Source organism: Seriola dumerili, unplaced genomic scaffold (genome assembly GCF_002260705.1).
Source record: "Seriola dumerili isolate Sdu_G_001 unplaced genomic scaffold, Sdu_1.0 BDQW01000025.1, whole genome shotgun sequence".
In the NCBI taxonomy this organism is placed as follows: Eukaryota; Metazoa; Chordata; class Actinopteri; order Carangiformes; family Carangidae; genus Seriola; species Seriola dumerili.
Genome location: NW_019174280.1, coordinates 18,775,713 through 18,791,602, shown reverse-complemented (window position 1 = coordinate 18,791,602; position 15,890 = coordinate 18,775,713). Strand labels below are relative to the sequence as shown.

Sequence of the window (15,890 nt, the reverse complement as noted above, 5' to 3'; positions counted from 1 at the left end):
ACCTAATGGACCATGGGCAATGTTAACAGTGTGACTCTGAGTCATGTCCATAAACTCATCATCCGCAGTGAACATTATTGTTTTCTCTCTGCATTCATCTTTTGCATCAAAGTTGACCTGAAGAAGAAAAGGCACTTTGTTACCACATATTCACTAAAAATTTGCTTTCAACTGTAATGGGCATTGAAACAGAACATTTTGAAAACTGTACTGATGCATGTGAAGTGCAACTCATATATACAGTACATGAGCTGATTCTCCAAAAATTGAGCATATAATTTTATGTTGTACTTTTCATATGGTCATTAGTTTCAGTTGATGTCAATAAAGTATGAAGGATAATTTTCAGACAATAAAGTAAAATAATTAAAAATCTCACCTTGTGTCTTGGATGAGAAACATGTAGAGAAGGATTCTTCAAGGATGTCATATCTGAATATGAAAATTTAAATATAACAGAATTAGAGCTGCAACAACTGGTCGATAGATATAAATATTGGCTGGTTTAAGCCTCTAAAATTTTATGGATATTTTATGGACAAAACAATTAATCGGTTAATCAAGAAAATAATCTGGAGAATAATCAATAAATAAAATTGAAAAGTTCATGTTAAAAAAAAATCACTTACAACTGAGATATGATTGTAATATAAGATATATGAGAATTATGCACAAGGCATTTCAAATTATCACACAATCAGTTCTATTCCACACATAGAGAATGAAACATTATAGGACATTAAGAAATTATATGAGCATCTAAGGAAAATTATATGTGAAATTCTGGTTTTATGATGCTAAGTATCAAGACAAGGCAGTATGTACAGTAGTACTGAAAGAATTAGCCCAATAATCAGTTTAATTGATAGAAACTTCAGTACCTTTGGGGTCAGAATATCCCAGGGTTTTACTGCTCTGTAGCTGTTTGGTCTTCATCATCTCCGTCGTTTGTGATACTCTTTTTTTAGAGTGGGCATACATGTCTTCTGTGGGAAAAAGACACTGAAAAGGATCGTCATCATCTGTGACTCCCAGAATGCGGCCAGTTTGAGCTTCGGTCATATCCATGCTAACATTAACTTCTGGACAGAGTACACCGCCATCAGATGATTCCCTGGTCTTCATGGAAGTATTTAGTGACTTCTTCCTCATAGCTGAAACTGAAGGTGGAACCTGATTCTCTTTGTCCACAACAGCCTTTTGTGTTTTAATATTGGCAAGGGAGTTGTTTGTCTCAACGGTGGCACTTGGTTTAGATAGACTTGCAAGGAAGTTTTCAAATCCTGGATCCAAACTAGGCACTGATGAGGATAAGTCCATGTTTCTGCCAGTGGGTAGTGATACGGACACATTTGTCATGTTGAAAGTCCGACTAAGGGTCATATCCATGGATGCATCACCTGCAGTGAACATCACTGTTTTTTCTCCACCAGTTGGTAAAGCGTCATAGTTTTGGAGGGAAATGTCTGCAATAGTTGCATCACTAGCAATGTTTATAGTGTGACTGTGGGTCATGTCCATGAATGCTTCATCTGTAGAAAACATCACTGTTTTCTCCACAAGGTTTTCTTCAGTATCAAAGCTGACCTGGTGAAGTTAAGTTACTTTATGTCAGTCAATATTCATTGAGCATTATAATACTATAAGAAATATAATTATAACAAAGCAGTTTAACCATGCACTGGTAATGTAACAGTGGTAAGAAATACAACATTGATAAAACAACAAAGCATCATTGAGGAGTGACTTCAAGCTCACCTTATCCTGTTGTTGAGAAGCATGTAGAGGGGCATTTAAAAGGGTTGCCATTCCTAAATTTGGAGACTTGAATTCAGTAATAGCAAGGAACAGATTATCTAAGCATTTAGTAATAACTGTTTTTTAGGTAACAAACAAACAAAAAAACAAAAAAACATTGATATCCTTACCCATGATCTGTTGAGTCCCATCTTCCACCACCTGGACCCTTAATATAATATAATATAAATTGATGTTGTTAGGACAAATTTTAAATTATCATCTGAAATACAGCTGAATATAGCTTGAAAGGATCAAGTCACCTTACCTATTCTGTGTGGTTGCTGCCGCTGCTATGAAATAACAGGGCAAATATTAAAAAGGTGCTTTAATAAATATGGGAAATATGTGTTTATAAATATTACTACATTACATACTTGCTGTCATTATCTCTTGTAAAGGACTTCGGGCAGGAGAGGCATTTTTCACATCCCTGTAAAGTTAAAGTATTGATTGGGATGAAATATCAGTGTATTTCTATATGAAGAATGAAATGACTTTGGTTCAACTAGTGTCTCACTTTGAAAAGAGAAGAACATCGTTGGCAGGGGCAAAACTGACTCTTCTTGAATTCCTTTTTTCCACAGGTCTGGCACATTCCACCTTAATTAAAGTAAAGACAATATAAAAAAGTTTAATATGCATACTTAAAAAAATTATACTGTAATTATCAGGTAGAATTCACAAATCAAGTAATCCATTTACCACATTTTCCTGTTGCTCTGGGTCAGGAAATCTGGCCGATTTCCGTGGGGCTTTTAAAATCTGGAAAAAAAAACAAAACATAAAATAATAATAATAATATTAATAATAATTGTAAATGATATGGACCTAATAAAAAGAATAAATATATGCATATTTTTTGTCTAATTATTTATAGCACTGACCGAGGAAATGCGCCGTTTGGAGAATCCACTGCTTTCACTGTAACACAAAACATGAACCACTGTAAGCTCTGGTGTGCATGCATGTTAAGTGAATCCAGCGATACCACAAGACACATGTTAATGCCATGGCCTTCAGGTAATGTATAGACAGCTTTCTTTCAATAACATAATTTTTACTCACTCATTCTTTGCAGACTCCTGGGACTCCATCTTCAACTGTAAAAGTATGAACACAAGGTTTTATTCCTTTAAATCACAGCTTCAGCAGTATATCATTGAAATTAAGTTAATGAGACATGGCCTTTTCAGTGGCATACAGTACTGTGCTTAGGTTTTAGGCGCTTTAGGCACAGATGTTTAGTCTTATCCTTCAAAGAATAGCATCAGGGAAGCATCTGATCAGTACCAAAGTTAAAGAATGCAGCAAATGCTGATTTGATTTTTTTGCTTTTGTTTATTGCACTTTGTACAAAGTTAATTGATATATTAAACGCTCATGACCTTATTTTTGAAAGCATACTCACGTTACTTTTAGTGCCTAAAGCTTTTGCACAGTTCTGTATATGCAACATTTGCCTGAACTTCTATTAGCATACTGCAAGAATAGCCTTTTCTTGGGCACCAAATAAATAACAAAAATCAGCTTTTTGGGTGAGTTCGTTGACAAAGACTGTTTTTCAGAAACAGGTTTTGTTAGTGCAAAAAAGAAAATTCCCTCTACGGTATGATAATACAGGTGTCTGACATTCAGTCTTCATAACAAGATAATTGTGCCTCGATGATATCAGGAAAACGTGGAAGTTTGCAAACATTAGTTATATGCTTTTTGTTAAGACGTTAGGTGGATATGGATTTCCCCCATGTCAACAAACGGTAACTATACCAACGCAAACACTTTCCTAAAATCGTTAATGAGTTTAAATTGATCTTCATTTAGCATAGAAAACAAACTAAACATTATTGACCTCGCAAGCAAGAATATAAGACTTAAAGTGCGCATATTTAGTCAACGCTAACGTTCGTATTAGCTTGCCATTCGAAATATGAATAAGAAAACAACGGAAAACCAGATAATAATTACAGGACATACCTTGAAGTTGTTACGAGCTAATCCCTCGAGTTTTACAAGGGATACGGCTTTGTTATTACTTGTTAATTAATTTAAAATACTTTTCATGTCGCTTATTTTTAGCTGGGTCGGTACGCGAACCTGCTCACTGGGGCTAACGTCAACGAGCGTTAATGCTAACGTCTATAGTTTTGAATTTAGCCGCCTCCACGCATGCGCAGTGTATACTGACTCTTCGCTTGTCTCTGTTTAAATTGGCCTCTGCAGCAAAGTAATCTCGACAAAAGAAAGTGTACAAACTTATAAATGACGTTTTTAAATTGACAAATACATTAATTTGACGACCCAGGTATCGTAAATGTACTTTATTTATACAGGAAATGGCGTAATCAGACCGGAAATGACCACATAGGGCGGGACGTTTTTAAAACTGGTGCGGCTCAGTGTTGACTGTTGACAAATCTCATATTTACCGTATCCGTAGAGGTAAGCATTGATGTTGTGTTACGGTACCATATAGCACATATTAGTATGTTTCAGTTATGTTAGCTTAGCTTACTCGTAAGGCAGTCTAACAAGAGCGTGTTATGCTAGTTTTTGTGTTCCTGCCGAATGTTGTATTTGAGAAAATGGCACCAAACTCAATTCAATGTCTGTCAGTTTCTTTGATCCACGTAACAGCAAACATATAGGCATCGGCAACCCATGACTTAGCTATTGAATCTTTAGAATACATATAGGCAGAACCTGTTTGAAAATATGTCCAGACTAGACTTAACTCTAAAGTTACTTAAACACATATTATTTTTCATTACAGGTGGCCTGTCATTGCTGGCATCACGGAAAGAAAAATGTCCTCAAAAATTCCTAGAGGTGAGCAGAATTGTTTAGTAGTTCTTGTTTTGCACTTTCTATGCCATCAAATTGACGTGTATTTTGATTTGATAAAGTCAAACAGCGCTGATGCCTGATAAACAGTATTATCTGTTTTCCAGGTGCACAGTTACCTGCAGAAACGAAGAAAACGGGTAATAAATTTGAATCCAAAGACACAGCAGCTGCATCTGCAAATGCTGCCCAAAAATCAGATGGCATCCTTAGACCTCAAAAAGAAAACTTACCAAGGTAAGAAAAAAGTTTTGACATACATAAATGGCATAAATGCCCACTCACAAATCCACAGGTTGTAATGCCAATCTCTCTCACTTACTGTACTGCATATTCTTATAGGACAGAGTGGCACAGGCTGGTAAACGTGACCCATAGTTTTTCAAAGCTTTGAGCGTGAGGGGGTCGGCAGGGAATAATAAGAGTGAGTCCAAAAACTTAAAATGAAATACAAAGTAAATACATTAAGAGAGTGCTCCATCCCATCGAGACAAACCTGGTCTTACAACGATCAGATCTTCACAGCCATCCATCCTCTCTGGTCTCTCTAGTATTCTTCGGTGTAAATCATCAAAAAACTTACACCTGATATGTGCCGGGCTCCGTATGTTTGCTTTACAGCTATACAATTAAAGGTTTTTTTCACTTTTGTCTTCCAGAAAAAATGTTGCTTCTAAAGTTCACAAAGGGTAAGTCATACATTATACTGCATATCCAGACCATGCAGTGGGCTTCAGGCTTGTTTTCACAACTTTATGTTGCACCCTTGTATAGGGTGTCCACCAGGTACGGGCAACAGGCAGAGCTCAAGGAGCAAAATCAGCATTTGACGATTGTCAACGAGGAGCTGCAGAAAAACCTCACAGAGACACAGGTACAGGAAGGATTGTAGCAAAAATAAGTACTTGTATTAATGAATAGTTCATAGAATACAATTATACATCAATTACACATCAATTCATCTTATGTTATTAAAATTTGCTTTGCTAATGTCCTTGTTCTGTTGCAGCAAAGGGTAGATGAGTTGAAGCTGCAGTTCAGTGACCTTGAGAAGGAGAATGCAGAGGCACAGAAACAGCTGAAGGACTGCCATGTTCTCCTAGTCGCAGCAAAAATAGACCCAGGTGAATAAGTATCCATAGTTTCAAAAGGTGTTTTTGTCAGCCCAATTTCAGTGGTTGCTTAACCCAAAAACTCTTTCATTCTTAGTTTTAGGAGAAAGGGTTGGAGATGCTGCACAACAAAATGAAGATCAAAGAAAAGAAGCTATGGTACATATACTTTATTTCAGTTTACTTATGTGATGTTATATATATTTACAGTCATGTTTTGTTTGTTATATTCTTTACAAAACTTCAAATCAAAGTACATTTGAATCCAATTCCCACAAATAACCTCAAACTGGAATATAGAAGAAATTAGAAACATACACTTATTAATTTGTTCCATACCTCATAACCCCACCAGTACCAACAAAGAAAGTTACATATTTCAAAATTATTCAAATTTACAATATGCTTGTATTCAACACACACAGGCTTTTGGTTGTTATAGACAACACCATCCAGTCAACACATCTTCCCCTGTCTCTGTTTCAGAGTGTCTCTGCGGACCTGCTGAATGAATTAAGGACATTTGGTGATACTGCATCACAGCAACGTGCTCGGCTAGAGGTGAGTGAAAGTCATTGAAACTTTTGTGTTGACTAGTTTTTGCTATTTGTAGATGATCTTAGGGATGTTTGAAGGGAAATTATCAATGTCCCTTATTTTACACTTGCAGGAAATCCAAACAACAATGACAGACCTCACTAAAGCACGAGAATGCATGATGCAGGAAAGGGAGAACTTTTGTCTGGAGGCTGCTGAGATGGAAAAAGCTCTCAAGGAAGCAGAGGCTCTCTTACTGTAAAAGTGTATTGTAATCTCTCAATTTAAAATAAGTCTTCTTTAAAAGAAACTGTATATTAATGTTTGATGTGTTTTAATGTTAGTGTGATTGAAAAAGAATAAAGGTTTCTTATTGCCTGATGTTGCTCATCTCTCTTCATATTTCAGCCAAAATATGCTTTTACACACATCATGTTTTTTATGGTTCAAATGGGATGTACAATATTTTTTGTGTGTCACCTCATTTAGAATTACCCATGTCTTGCTTGAGAGGAAAACTTTATTTTGCCTCCACGCGGGCGACCTCATCCATCCCATTCTTGTGAACGTGATATATCAGGAACGCCTGGAGGGAATTTAATTACATCTGACACATATGTCCACTTGGACTCAAGGGTGAAATAATTAGAATTTGGTGGTCAAATGTCAAGGTCACCATGACCTTACAAAACAGCAATTTGACTGGTTGACAGGCCATGAAGTGGTAATTCTAGTTTTTAACACTATATCTACAACTGAAGATATTTTGTATATAAGTTGAAGATTAGAGTGTCCTGAAAGTGTAATAAAAAAAAAACAAAAAAAAGCATTCAAAAACTTCAAGTTAAAGATTTTTTCAAATATTCAGCAGTTTCACCTTTGAGAAATCTTGTCAGATTGTTTGTACATTGCATTGTTGCATTAAAAAAGGTCTGAAAGCCATTCATTAAATTGCATGAAACATCAACCCTTTACTATTAAAGCCATTTCCCTATATACAAATAATTGTCAACGACTACGTCAGAAAATAATAATTATTGCATTATTGTTATTGCAGCACTATATTACGAAGCTATACATTAATGCTCTTTCCACTTAATTCTTTGTACTTGCTTGTAGTCTGTTCTTCAAGATGACTGTGAACTCTTCATCACTCCTCAGTCCTCCTCTCTCTTCCAGTGCTTTATTTTTTGCCTTGCACATTGTTGTAGGGGTTATCGAAGATATCGAGACCAGTTTTAAGAGTGCTGGTGCTTGAAGTGGTACTAACACTCGCACCAGTATTTGTGTCCGCTGAATGGCCGGTGGTGTAGTAGTAGATGAACAGGAAGAAACCTGCCAGGCAAAAACAGATGGTCACACATATGGACACGTTTTTATACTTTATCTTTGTTTTACACTCATTGCTATTAGGTAGGTTTTTGTTTTCACATTACTCTGTATATGTTTTGTTTTTTTTTAAGTAATTTTTTTGGGCAGTTTTTAGCTTTATTCAGATAGTGACAGTGAGAGAGTGACAGGAATGTTGGGGAGAGAGAGAGGGGATGACATACAGCAAAGGGCCATGGGTCGGACTCGAACCCATCGCTGCAACCAAAGCTACAGTAAGACCATGTTAGATCTGACTTGAGTCAAATAAGTGAAATTTGAGTATGTTATAGTATCTGTGGGTCTTGAAAGATGTTACAAAGCACTGAAATAAAAAAATGGGTATTAAAAGTTTCAGGTTTAATTTACAAATTGCTAATTATTTTCTCTTGCCTGTCATAGGCAGTGATTTTTTTGTATCTGATTGCGGGTTGTCTGGCGACGTTACACACTTATGACCCAAAAGTGGACTCATTGCAACCAGGATTGTGCATTCAGGAGGTTGTTTAATCCTTTTCATTGTGGAGTGTCAGTCAGCACCATCAGATCTGTAGCAGACTCTGGTACTACTGCTAGGGAAGCTCATCACATCATAATGGGTAAATGTGATTGTTAGCAATGACTTAAATGAATGATGGGAGTAAAACAAGCTGTAAACGGTGACATAATATCACCTTATGGAGTTGATATGGGAAACGGTTTAACCAGCATTTACCTAAATAAACATGCAGGACATAAATATTAACAATGGCAATTATCTGGAGTCATTTATTTCCAAACATGTTTGTTTGGAAATGATGCAAATGAGACTGGTGAGAGTTAGCCAAAATTATTGGTTATAACTGTTGGATCATATCCAGATGTGAATACCTTGAAAAGAATTGAGGACTGTGAAAATGTAGTAGGAGGGGATTCGAAGGACGCCGTAGGCGAAGAAGGCAAAACCCCATGTGATACCCAGCATGCAACACAGTCCCAGGATAGTTAGGATGCTAATGCCATTTCTTTTAGTTTCTACGGTGCCAGTTTTGGATCTCTTGAGACAAAAGAGCCAGGACAGTATGATGATGAAGGTAGTGAAAGTGAAGAGGAAGACCAAAGCATAGTAGCCTATGTTGACAAAGTAGTGGATGTAACTGTCTGTTATCCAGCACCTGCGAAGAGAAGGATATGTCAGTACCGTACATTACGTGATACTGTTAACTATTGAAAACTGTATGTGAATCACAGACACACTTACATGGCCACACTGTCTTCAATGTTATCAGTGTAGATTACTTGTTCACCATATTTTCCTATGATGAGCAGGACAATCCCAACTATACTGGGTATCACTGGAAATGGAGAAAGGAAATGAACAATGAGCAATTAACCACTGAACTGCAAATGTCTTGTCAGATAAAACAGCCAGGAGAAAAGTTTGCACTGTGAACTTCTGAACTTACTCCAGCAGGTGAGGGAGACTTTGAGAATGTAACGATGGATGTCAATTTTGCCGCCCCTGTACAGCTGCAGGCAGATGTGGAAGGCCTGTGCAGCAAACCAAGTGAAAGTGGCCAACATGAAGTAGTGCATGAGAGCCGCCATGATCTTACAACCCACGGTATTCCTCACTTTTGCCACAAAGTTGTTGATCAGGAAAGTGAAGTTAAGAAAGAACATGGCCAACACCAGGTGGATCAGGATTATCGTGGCTTTAGTGGCCTTGGTCTTCCTGTGAGGAGAGAGATACAACACAGAAGTCATGTTATGTTAGGATTTCATGACCGTTTGATAGAATAAAATAAAAAAATGAAATCATGTGCTCTCAGAAATTGCAATGCACATTTTCAGTGTTTTAGAACATTTTATAAATGACTAATCAAAAAATGATCAATAGATTAGTTGCTGATTAAATCAATCATTAACTGTGGCCCAAGAGAAGAGAACAATGAATGAGCCAAAAGAAATATTACATTAGTAAAAATATGAATGAAAACAATTAAAGTAAAATAATATTACCAAGTTGAATTTATTCAAACGAATCTGAGGCAGTCATAAATTTCAAATTAAGCTACATATGATTATAGCACAGTTTTGAATGTGAGCGATCATGAGTGCCAAATGTCCAGCTCTATAATACAGTGATGTTTATTGACTAGTTTATAAGAAGTTAGAGAGGAGACTTTGCACTCTGGAGGAATATTGTGACATTGGTGAAGCCTCACACAAAACACTCAGAGGAGATTTGCCTTAACAATTTAACATTGTCTTATTCGTTAAAGTATAAATGGAAAAGTGAGTGAGGTGCAACAAGACGAGAGTGAATGTTATACATCTTGAAAATAATTCAGCTTCATGAAATAAACAAAGTAACCACATAAACCATGTGTCTGGGGCTGGAAACAGAAACACACCTTACACCTTATGGTTATTTATATAATGCAAACTCTGACTGTAAAGCCTATTCAAAACCTGAGATGCTCTGTGTGATATGTATTTACATACTACATATCTCATATATGTATATACAAAGGATTTCTTCACTTCTTTGGTCTTTGAATAATGCTTGTTTGTAGAAGTTGGCAGAGTAGTGATGTAAAAATTTTCCTGTGACCATACATGGTGAGCAAAGGGACAGGTGTGATGTATCATTTGCATAAGGTATTTACAGGGTAAGCATTTTTTTTTTTTTTAAACATAGCCTCTCACACAATGAAGCTGCTATTCAACATTCTCATTTCCCTACTGCAAACATTTTCACTAAAACTTAAACAGAGTTCCACTGTTCTCGAGAGCGAGGTTATTTACATGACCTTTCACCACATCAACCACTGTGGCTTTCTGGTTTACTTGCATGATGTTATCTGACTGGTTCACACTGTCCATCTCAGTATGTATGGCTACATTATGAGAAATGATATCTGGCAAATCACTGAATACTCAGATCGAAGTATGGGTATTTTAACAACCTGGGAGAAGGATGGTTTATATTTTTCAGAAAAATACAGATACACAGAATAACTTAAGATACACATGGTGGGTACTTTGACCAAGTCTAACTTTTTTAGACTCTGTAAATGAGAGTAATTTTTCATACCAACAAAAATAAATAACTGAAAGTTAATTCTATGTGGCCATCACTTTTACATAATTTCCTGGATTTTTTTTGGGGAAAGAACTGTAATCTAATTTTAAAGACAATGTTCTGAGAATTTTATTTTTAAATTTTGAATGTAGTTAGTTGAGCTTATAGAAGTAGTTTCTTTTTTTCTGTTGAATTTCCATTAAACGAAATGAATGAACTGCTGCCCCAAGAAATATAATAATAATATAAATAATAATATGTCTTTATTATGTGCATTTTCATCTATTGTGAAGCCATTTGGATCTATTTGTACAGAAACTGCCATTAAAATAAAATTATAGTGAAGAAAATGACAATAGAGCTCATACAGTTCCATTATTTTTACCTTATAAGAAAGTGTGTGAAGAGGACTATGCTGAGGAAAACCATGGACACGCCACAGCCAACTTGGGAGATGGTGGTGAGGGTTTTCAGATCAGAACTTGAGATGGTTTGATTTGGGGGAGTCTGCAAATGAGCAAAAAAATCAAAAAACACTTTGTCACATGCATTGGTGTTCGTATCAGGATGGTTTGTGATCATTACAGAGGGGGAACAGTTGATACTGTGGGAGAGATTTAAAATCAGACAGCTGCAGAGTGCAAACCAGTAAAATGGGCTTACAGAGGAATATCCAAATGTTTGATTTACACTGGGAATTAAAAGGGTGAAGCTTAGTATAAAGTCCAGATATTACAAAAGAAGTCACACCAGTAAGATGGCAAAGAATGTCAGATGTGAGCACTGGCATGTTATGTTGCTTCCATTTTTCACTGTCAGACATCCATCATCAGTCCAGTTAGGTCGGCTACCTATGAGATAAGAGCGGTGCATGTAAACAGTGCAGAGCAGAAACTGCAGGGGCCATGAATGCATCTGAGTGAGGAACAAAAAGAGGACGTGAGCATCAGCCCTCCAGCCAGTTGATGTACTACTATATACTGTTAATGATGATTCTGCCTTTAAATGTCCGAAAAATTATGACCAAATTTTGAGAAAATTGGCCAGAGAAAATGCAAATCAATGCGTATTTCCATCAATTACCATTACACAAATATCAGGAATTGGCTTGTCTTGATAAACAGTTGGTGGCGCTAACTCCAGCCAGGTGCTATTAAACCATTTCAGCAGAGGAATTAAAGTACTCAACACACTTCAAACTGTGAAACATAATGTAGAAAATGTCATAGAAAGATGCATCTATGTTTTGGTTTATGTATCAATTTGAGTGACAACCACATATTTCACCACATTCCTCTTACAATTGGCAACTTTTTTTCTGGGCCAGAAAAAAAATTGGAAAGTGTAAGCAGGCACTCAGGCCGAAAATAGCCCTGTGTTGAAATAAGGCAGGGGGCTGCTTTGCGGTTTCAGGTACAGGTCAGACAATGAAATAAAAACCAGGAAGTAAAGGTTAAGTTAACAGATGCATATGAATGCTACACATTCTAAATAAATACCAAAAAAACAAAGCGTTACACGAAGAGTTGTTGTCACGGTGACGATGATTTTATCTTTTGTCACGACAAGCTCCTGGTAAACATTAGGAGTATAGCAATCATGTTACATAGCAATCTAACAGGAGTGTATACTTGGACATATTTGATTGGCCAGAGCAGAGCTTCTCAGATGATGTTGTGCTGTTCCATCAAAAGTTGACCTTTCATTTTTTGCCCTCTGTGTTAGGGACCCCTGTTGCATCAATGGAGGTCTTATGTTGGTTTGAATGCACCTTGCAGGGGTTTTATGCCATGCTTGAGCCATCGTTAATGTTATTAATTACACCTGTGCTTTTCATGTCAAAATGACTGGTGATAATGTAGGCTTCAGGGGAGCAGAAATTCAGCCTTCATATCAGCTCTGCTCACAGTTTTCACACAGCAACATGAATTTACATGTAACGCATGTAATAAAGAGAACAAGGGTGGCATTACTCTCCTCTGGCGGTGTGGACCCTCCCAAAATTTCATCATTGCACATTTGTAACTGTGTCTTACATACCTTCACCGTTCCACGAATAACAATGTGGAGTTCCTTCCTGTAAACAAAACAAGAGAATGTGCTCTTGAATGGTAAACAAACTCAGCTCAACAGAATGCAAATAATGTGCATTTAATTATACACTATTTTTTTTTACTTACGTAACTCATGTTCCAAAAATTGATGTTTATTTTTTCTGTGAGATTCAGGATAGTGGCTCCCATTTCGACTGCTAAAACTTCATTTCCTAAAACAGTGCTTTTAGACTCATCCTGAAAAAATGAGTTCACCACAAAATATCAACACAATTACATATGTAAGGTGTATCCATCAGTTAAGGTGAAACTTACTTACCTGACCCAGATTCAAGAATCGGAAAACGGCCGCAAATGGTACGGTGATGTTCGAACTTTGAGCTTTTTCAAACGCTTCTTTTGACACTGTAACAGATCTTGAAAAGTGAGAAAGACTACCTCTGTCTTCTATAATCTGCAGGAAAGAGCATAACAAAGTGTATTGTCAAAATTGTACAGAGCAGTTCATTATTTGAGCTTTGGGTTAACATATATTTTTCACTTGGTTTTGCACAGATATTCAGATCTTTAAAAATCTTCCATTATGAGCTGAAGTCTTGAATTCAATTGTTTTGCTTGATACAGAAATATTATCAGCAAAGTATACTTAAACATTGAAAGTACAACTACGCTTTATGTAAGCAGTCCCTTTCAGACTGAATTGTTAGATCTTTAATATTGTTTCAATCACTTGGATGCAGCTTTTTTATGTTTTAGTTGTTTAGATGGAGCTAATTATGACTACCTTAAAGTGTTCAGTGGTATGATAAATAATATTGCAGCAAATTGCATGAACTAGTTGTCAAATAAATGTGGTGGGATAAAAATGCATCCATCAGAGTATAAAGTAGCAGAAAATAGAAATAAATAGTAGGTAAAGTGTAAATACTTAAAAATACCTCAAAGTACTGCACTAGAGTAAATGTAATTTTGGGAACTACTGTCTTCCATCTGCCTCATACGCCTGTGCAGCATCTCTGGCAGTAGCACTAGTTATGTGGCCGATGAGCACATGTTTTGGTCTTAAGTCACTGCACCTGGCTGTTGTTTGCCAAGAAATAGTTCTAGCATATAACCCTGCCTAAAACCACAAAATGTCATTTTTACATTTCTGTTTATGTATGAATTAAACTAATGTGATACACACGGTTAGTTTGTGAGTTTTTGAGTTATTTTTTAACTAGAGTCATGGGAGCTGTTTACCCCATGCCTACTGTCGTCATGTTAAGCTACTTTAAGTTACTCTGTTATTTTATTGACATAGCACATGTATGAAGGTCAAATAAGAGTAATGCACCCACCCGTAAACTGTCATTTACAGACATATAAGCAAAGGAGACTTCTTCTAGTTCCATTTCTGTATTTTTCACTAAGATGCCCGTGACTCCTTCTCCCGCAGACAATGCAGCTGTAGACCCATTGATGGAGGAGGCAAGTTCAGCCATTTCATCCATCACTTTACTGTTGACAGATTAAAGAATAATGGCTTCTAGAAGTATCACATGTGTAACTTTAATATATTCTAAAAAAAAAATTGACATTTTTATTGTTGAAACCTAAATATAGACATTGATGTAGCTAACAATTTTTTAAAAACGTAATACATCTGCCCCGTTTCAATCTCAGCATTTAAAGGAATAGTTCAACATTGTATATGTACATCTATTTGCTTTCAAAGGGAGAGTTAAAGGGTTTGTCCATAGTGTTTCAAATGTCTTTCCACCGAACTGCACAGCAGGACTGCGAATAAAACTCAACTAACTTCATGAACATATTGCATTTCCTATGCCTTCTTCTTAGTTTGCTCGTGAAGCAGCAACAGTAGGAAATGTTCAGTTTGCATTTGCAGTAACTTAACACAGCTCCAATGAGCAATCAATATATACAGGGAAAAAAAACATAGGCCTAACACTAAACTCCAAACCACAGCTGAGCACAGACAGACTTTTGAAAACAGAGCCTTCTCTCTAGGCCTCAGCACAGACACAAATAGTTTAGCTGTCAACACACACAGCTAACAGGAGGAGAAGTAGTGAAACGTGTGTCAGTACTCCTTAGCTCGGCACGGCCTGGCTACAGCTGACCAACCAGAGCTAATGGAAAAACCCTTATGAATGAGAAGATCAATACCACTCTCATCTCTGTGCATTAAGTATGAACCTGGAGAAGGAAGGCAATTATCTTAGCTAAGCTTTTGTACTAAATCACACACAAACAAAAAAATGTATTAAAAAAAAAAAGCAGCTTTAATCTGCCAAGTAGATTATTTTTTTACTATAGACAGAGCCAGGTTTCTCCCTGCTTCCATGTCTTCATGCTGAACTAAACTAATCACCTCCTTACTTCAGCTCCATTGTGGTTCGGATCTCCTTATCTAACCCTCAGCAAGAAAGTGATTAACTACTGTATATTCTTCTAAATAACTGTTCATTTAATAAATTAACAAAACATTTCCTACACAGCTTCAACTGGGTCGAGTCCTCCGTCTTTAATTGGAATTGTTTTATTCAGAACAATTTCCGTCTCAGGCGTTTTCACTGGATTATTACAGTTGACACAGTTTTTTTTTGTTGCTGTAATGTTGATGATGTATCTGTCCGTGAGCAGTTGATCTGAAAAGAAGGGACATCTAGTTTTAGTGTTACATTGTTAAGTGTCAGCTAGCCTCTTGTCAATAGTCAATATATAATGGAGTATAAATTTTCACTTCAGTTCATTCAATATATATACTAGGGTTGTCAAAGATATCAATACTCAGATACTAATTGATACTAAAAATTAGTATCGGATTAGATACTCATTTGCAACAGTATCAATACCAACAGTACTGCAGGCACACAGCCCCTCCCCAAACTAGCAGCTGAACACATGAACGCTAGTTGACATCCATTACACTGAGCTGATGTCGCCAGCACAAAACTAAATTAACATGGCAAGTGCTTCTGCTGAAGAGCCTTCGTGACCTGTTTTAGTTGAAATTGAAAAAAGCAAATGTGCCGTTTGGAATTATTTTGCATTATTATTTTACCTGGCCAGTATATATATATATATATATATATATATATATATATA

General features: G+C 36.5%; 2 protein-coding genes and 1 long non-coding RNA gene across 3 annotated transcripts in view; 1 reads left to right on the top strand and 2 right to left on the bottom strand.

Annotated features, from left to right (window-relative positions):
• Positions 1-1,500: 1,500 nt before the first annotated feature.
• On the bottom strand, positions 1,501-1,957 carry LOC111216474. Its single transcript, XR_002664918.1, has 3 exons — positions 1,929-1,957; positions 1,759-1,811; positions 1,501-1,587 (listed from the first exon to the last, which is right to left on the bottom strand). It is a non-coding gene; the product is annotated as an uncharacterized LOC111216474 (long non-coding RNA).
• Positions 1,958-4,170: 2,213 nt separating this feature from the next.
• Positions 4,171-7,066, top strand: LOC111239810 (girdin-like). Its single transcript, XM_022769727.1, has 9 exons — positions 4,171-4,239; positions 4,571-4,626; positions 4,749-4,878; positions 5,301-5,330; positions 5,416-5,515; positions 5,651-5,765; positions 5,851-5,912; positions 6,240-6,314; positions 6,424-7,066. Exons 2-9 carry the CDS (start codon positions 4,605-4,607, stop codon positions 6,550-6,552), a joined length of 663 nt encoding a protein of 220 aa, XP_022625448.1. The 5' UTR covers positions 4,171-4,239; positions 4,571-4,604; the 3' UTR covers positions 6,553-7,066.
• Positions 7,067-7,183: 117 nt separating this feature from the next.
• The window catches only part of LOC111239802 (adhesion G-protein coupled receptor G2-like), a 9,473-nt gene continuing 766 nt past the window's right edge, over positions 7,184-15,890 (bottom strand). The window contains exons 3-13 of the mRNA XM_022769714.1: positions 15,277-15,430; positions 14,120-14,279; positions 13,099-13,233; positions 12,906-13,016; positions 12,766-12,802; positions 11,476-11,576; positions 11,111-11,232; positions 9,104-9,372; positions 8,899-8,992; positions 8,529-8,812; positions 7,184-7,625 (exon numbers count right to left, since the gene is read on the bottom strand). Of these exons, the coding sequence (XP_022625435.1) occupies positions 7,474-7,625; positions 8,529-8,812; positions 8,899-8,992; positions 9,104-9,372; positions 11,111-11,232; positions 11,476-11,576; positions 12,766-12,802; positions 12,906-13,016; positions 13,099-13,233; positions 14,120-14,272 (1,458 nt within the window). The 5' untranslated portion in view covers positions 14,273-14,279; positions 15,277-15,430 and the 3' untranslated portion in view covers positions 7,184-7,473. The remainder of the gene's footprint in view (positions 7,626-8,528; positions 8,813-8,898; positions 8,993-9,103; positions 9,373-11,110; positions 11,233-11,475; positions 11,577-12,765; positions 12,803-12,905; positions 13,017-13,098; positions 13,234-14,119; positions 14,280-15,276; positions 15,431-15,890) is intronic.

Coding starts and splice junctions, on each gene's coding strand:
- LOC111239810 (XM_022769727.1), top strand. CDS start 4,605: ATGTCCTCAAAAATTCCTAGAG. Junction 4,627..4,748: donor GTCCTCAAAAATTCCTAGAG/GTGAGCAGAATT, acceptor TCTGTTTTCCAG/GTGCACAGTTACCTGCAGAA. Junction 5,516..5,650: donor AAAACCTCACAGAGACACAG/GTACAGGAAGGA, acceptor GTTCTGTTGCAG/CAAAGGGTAGATGAGTTGAA.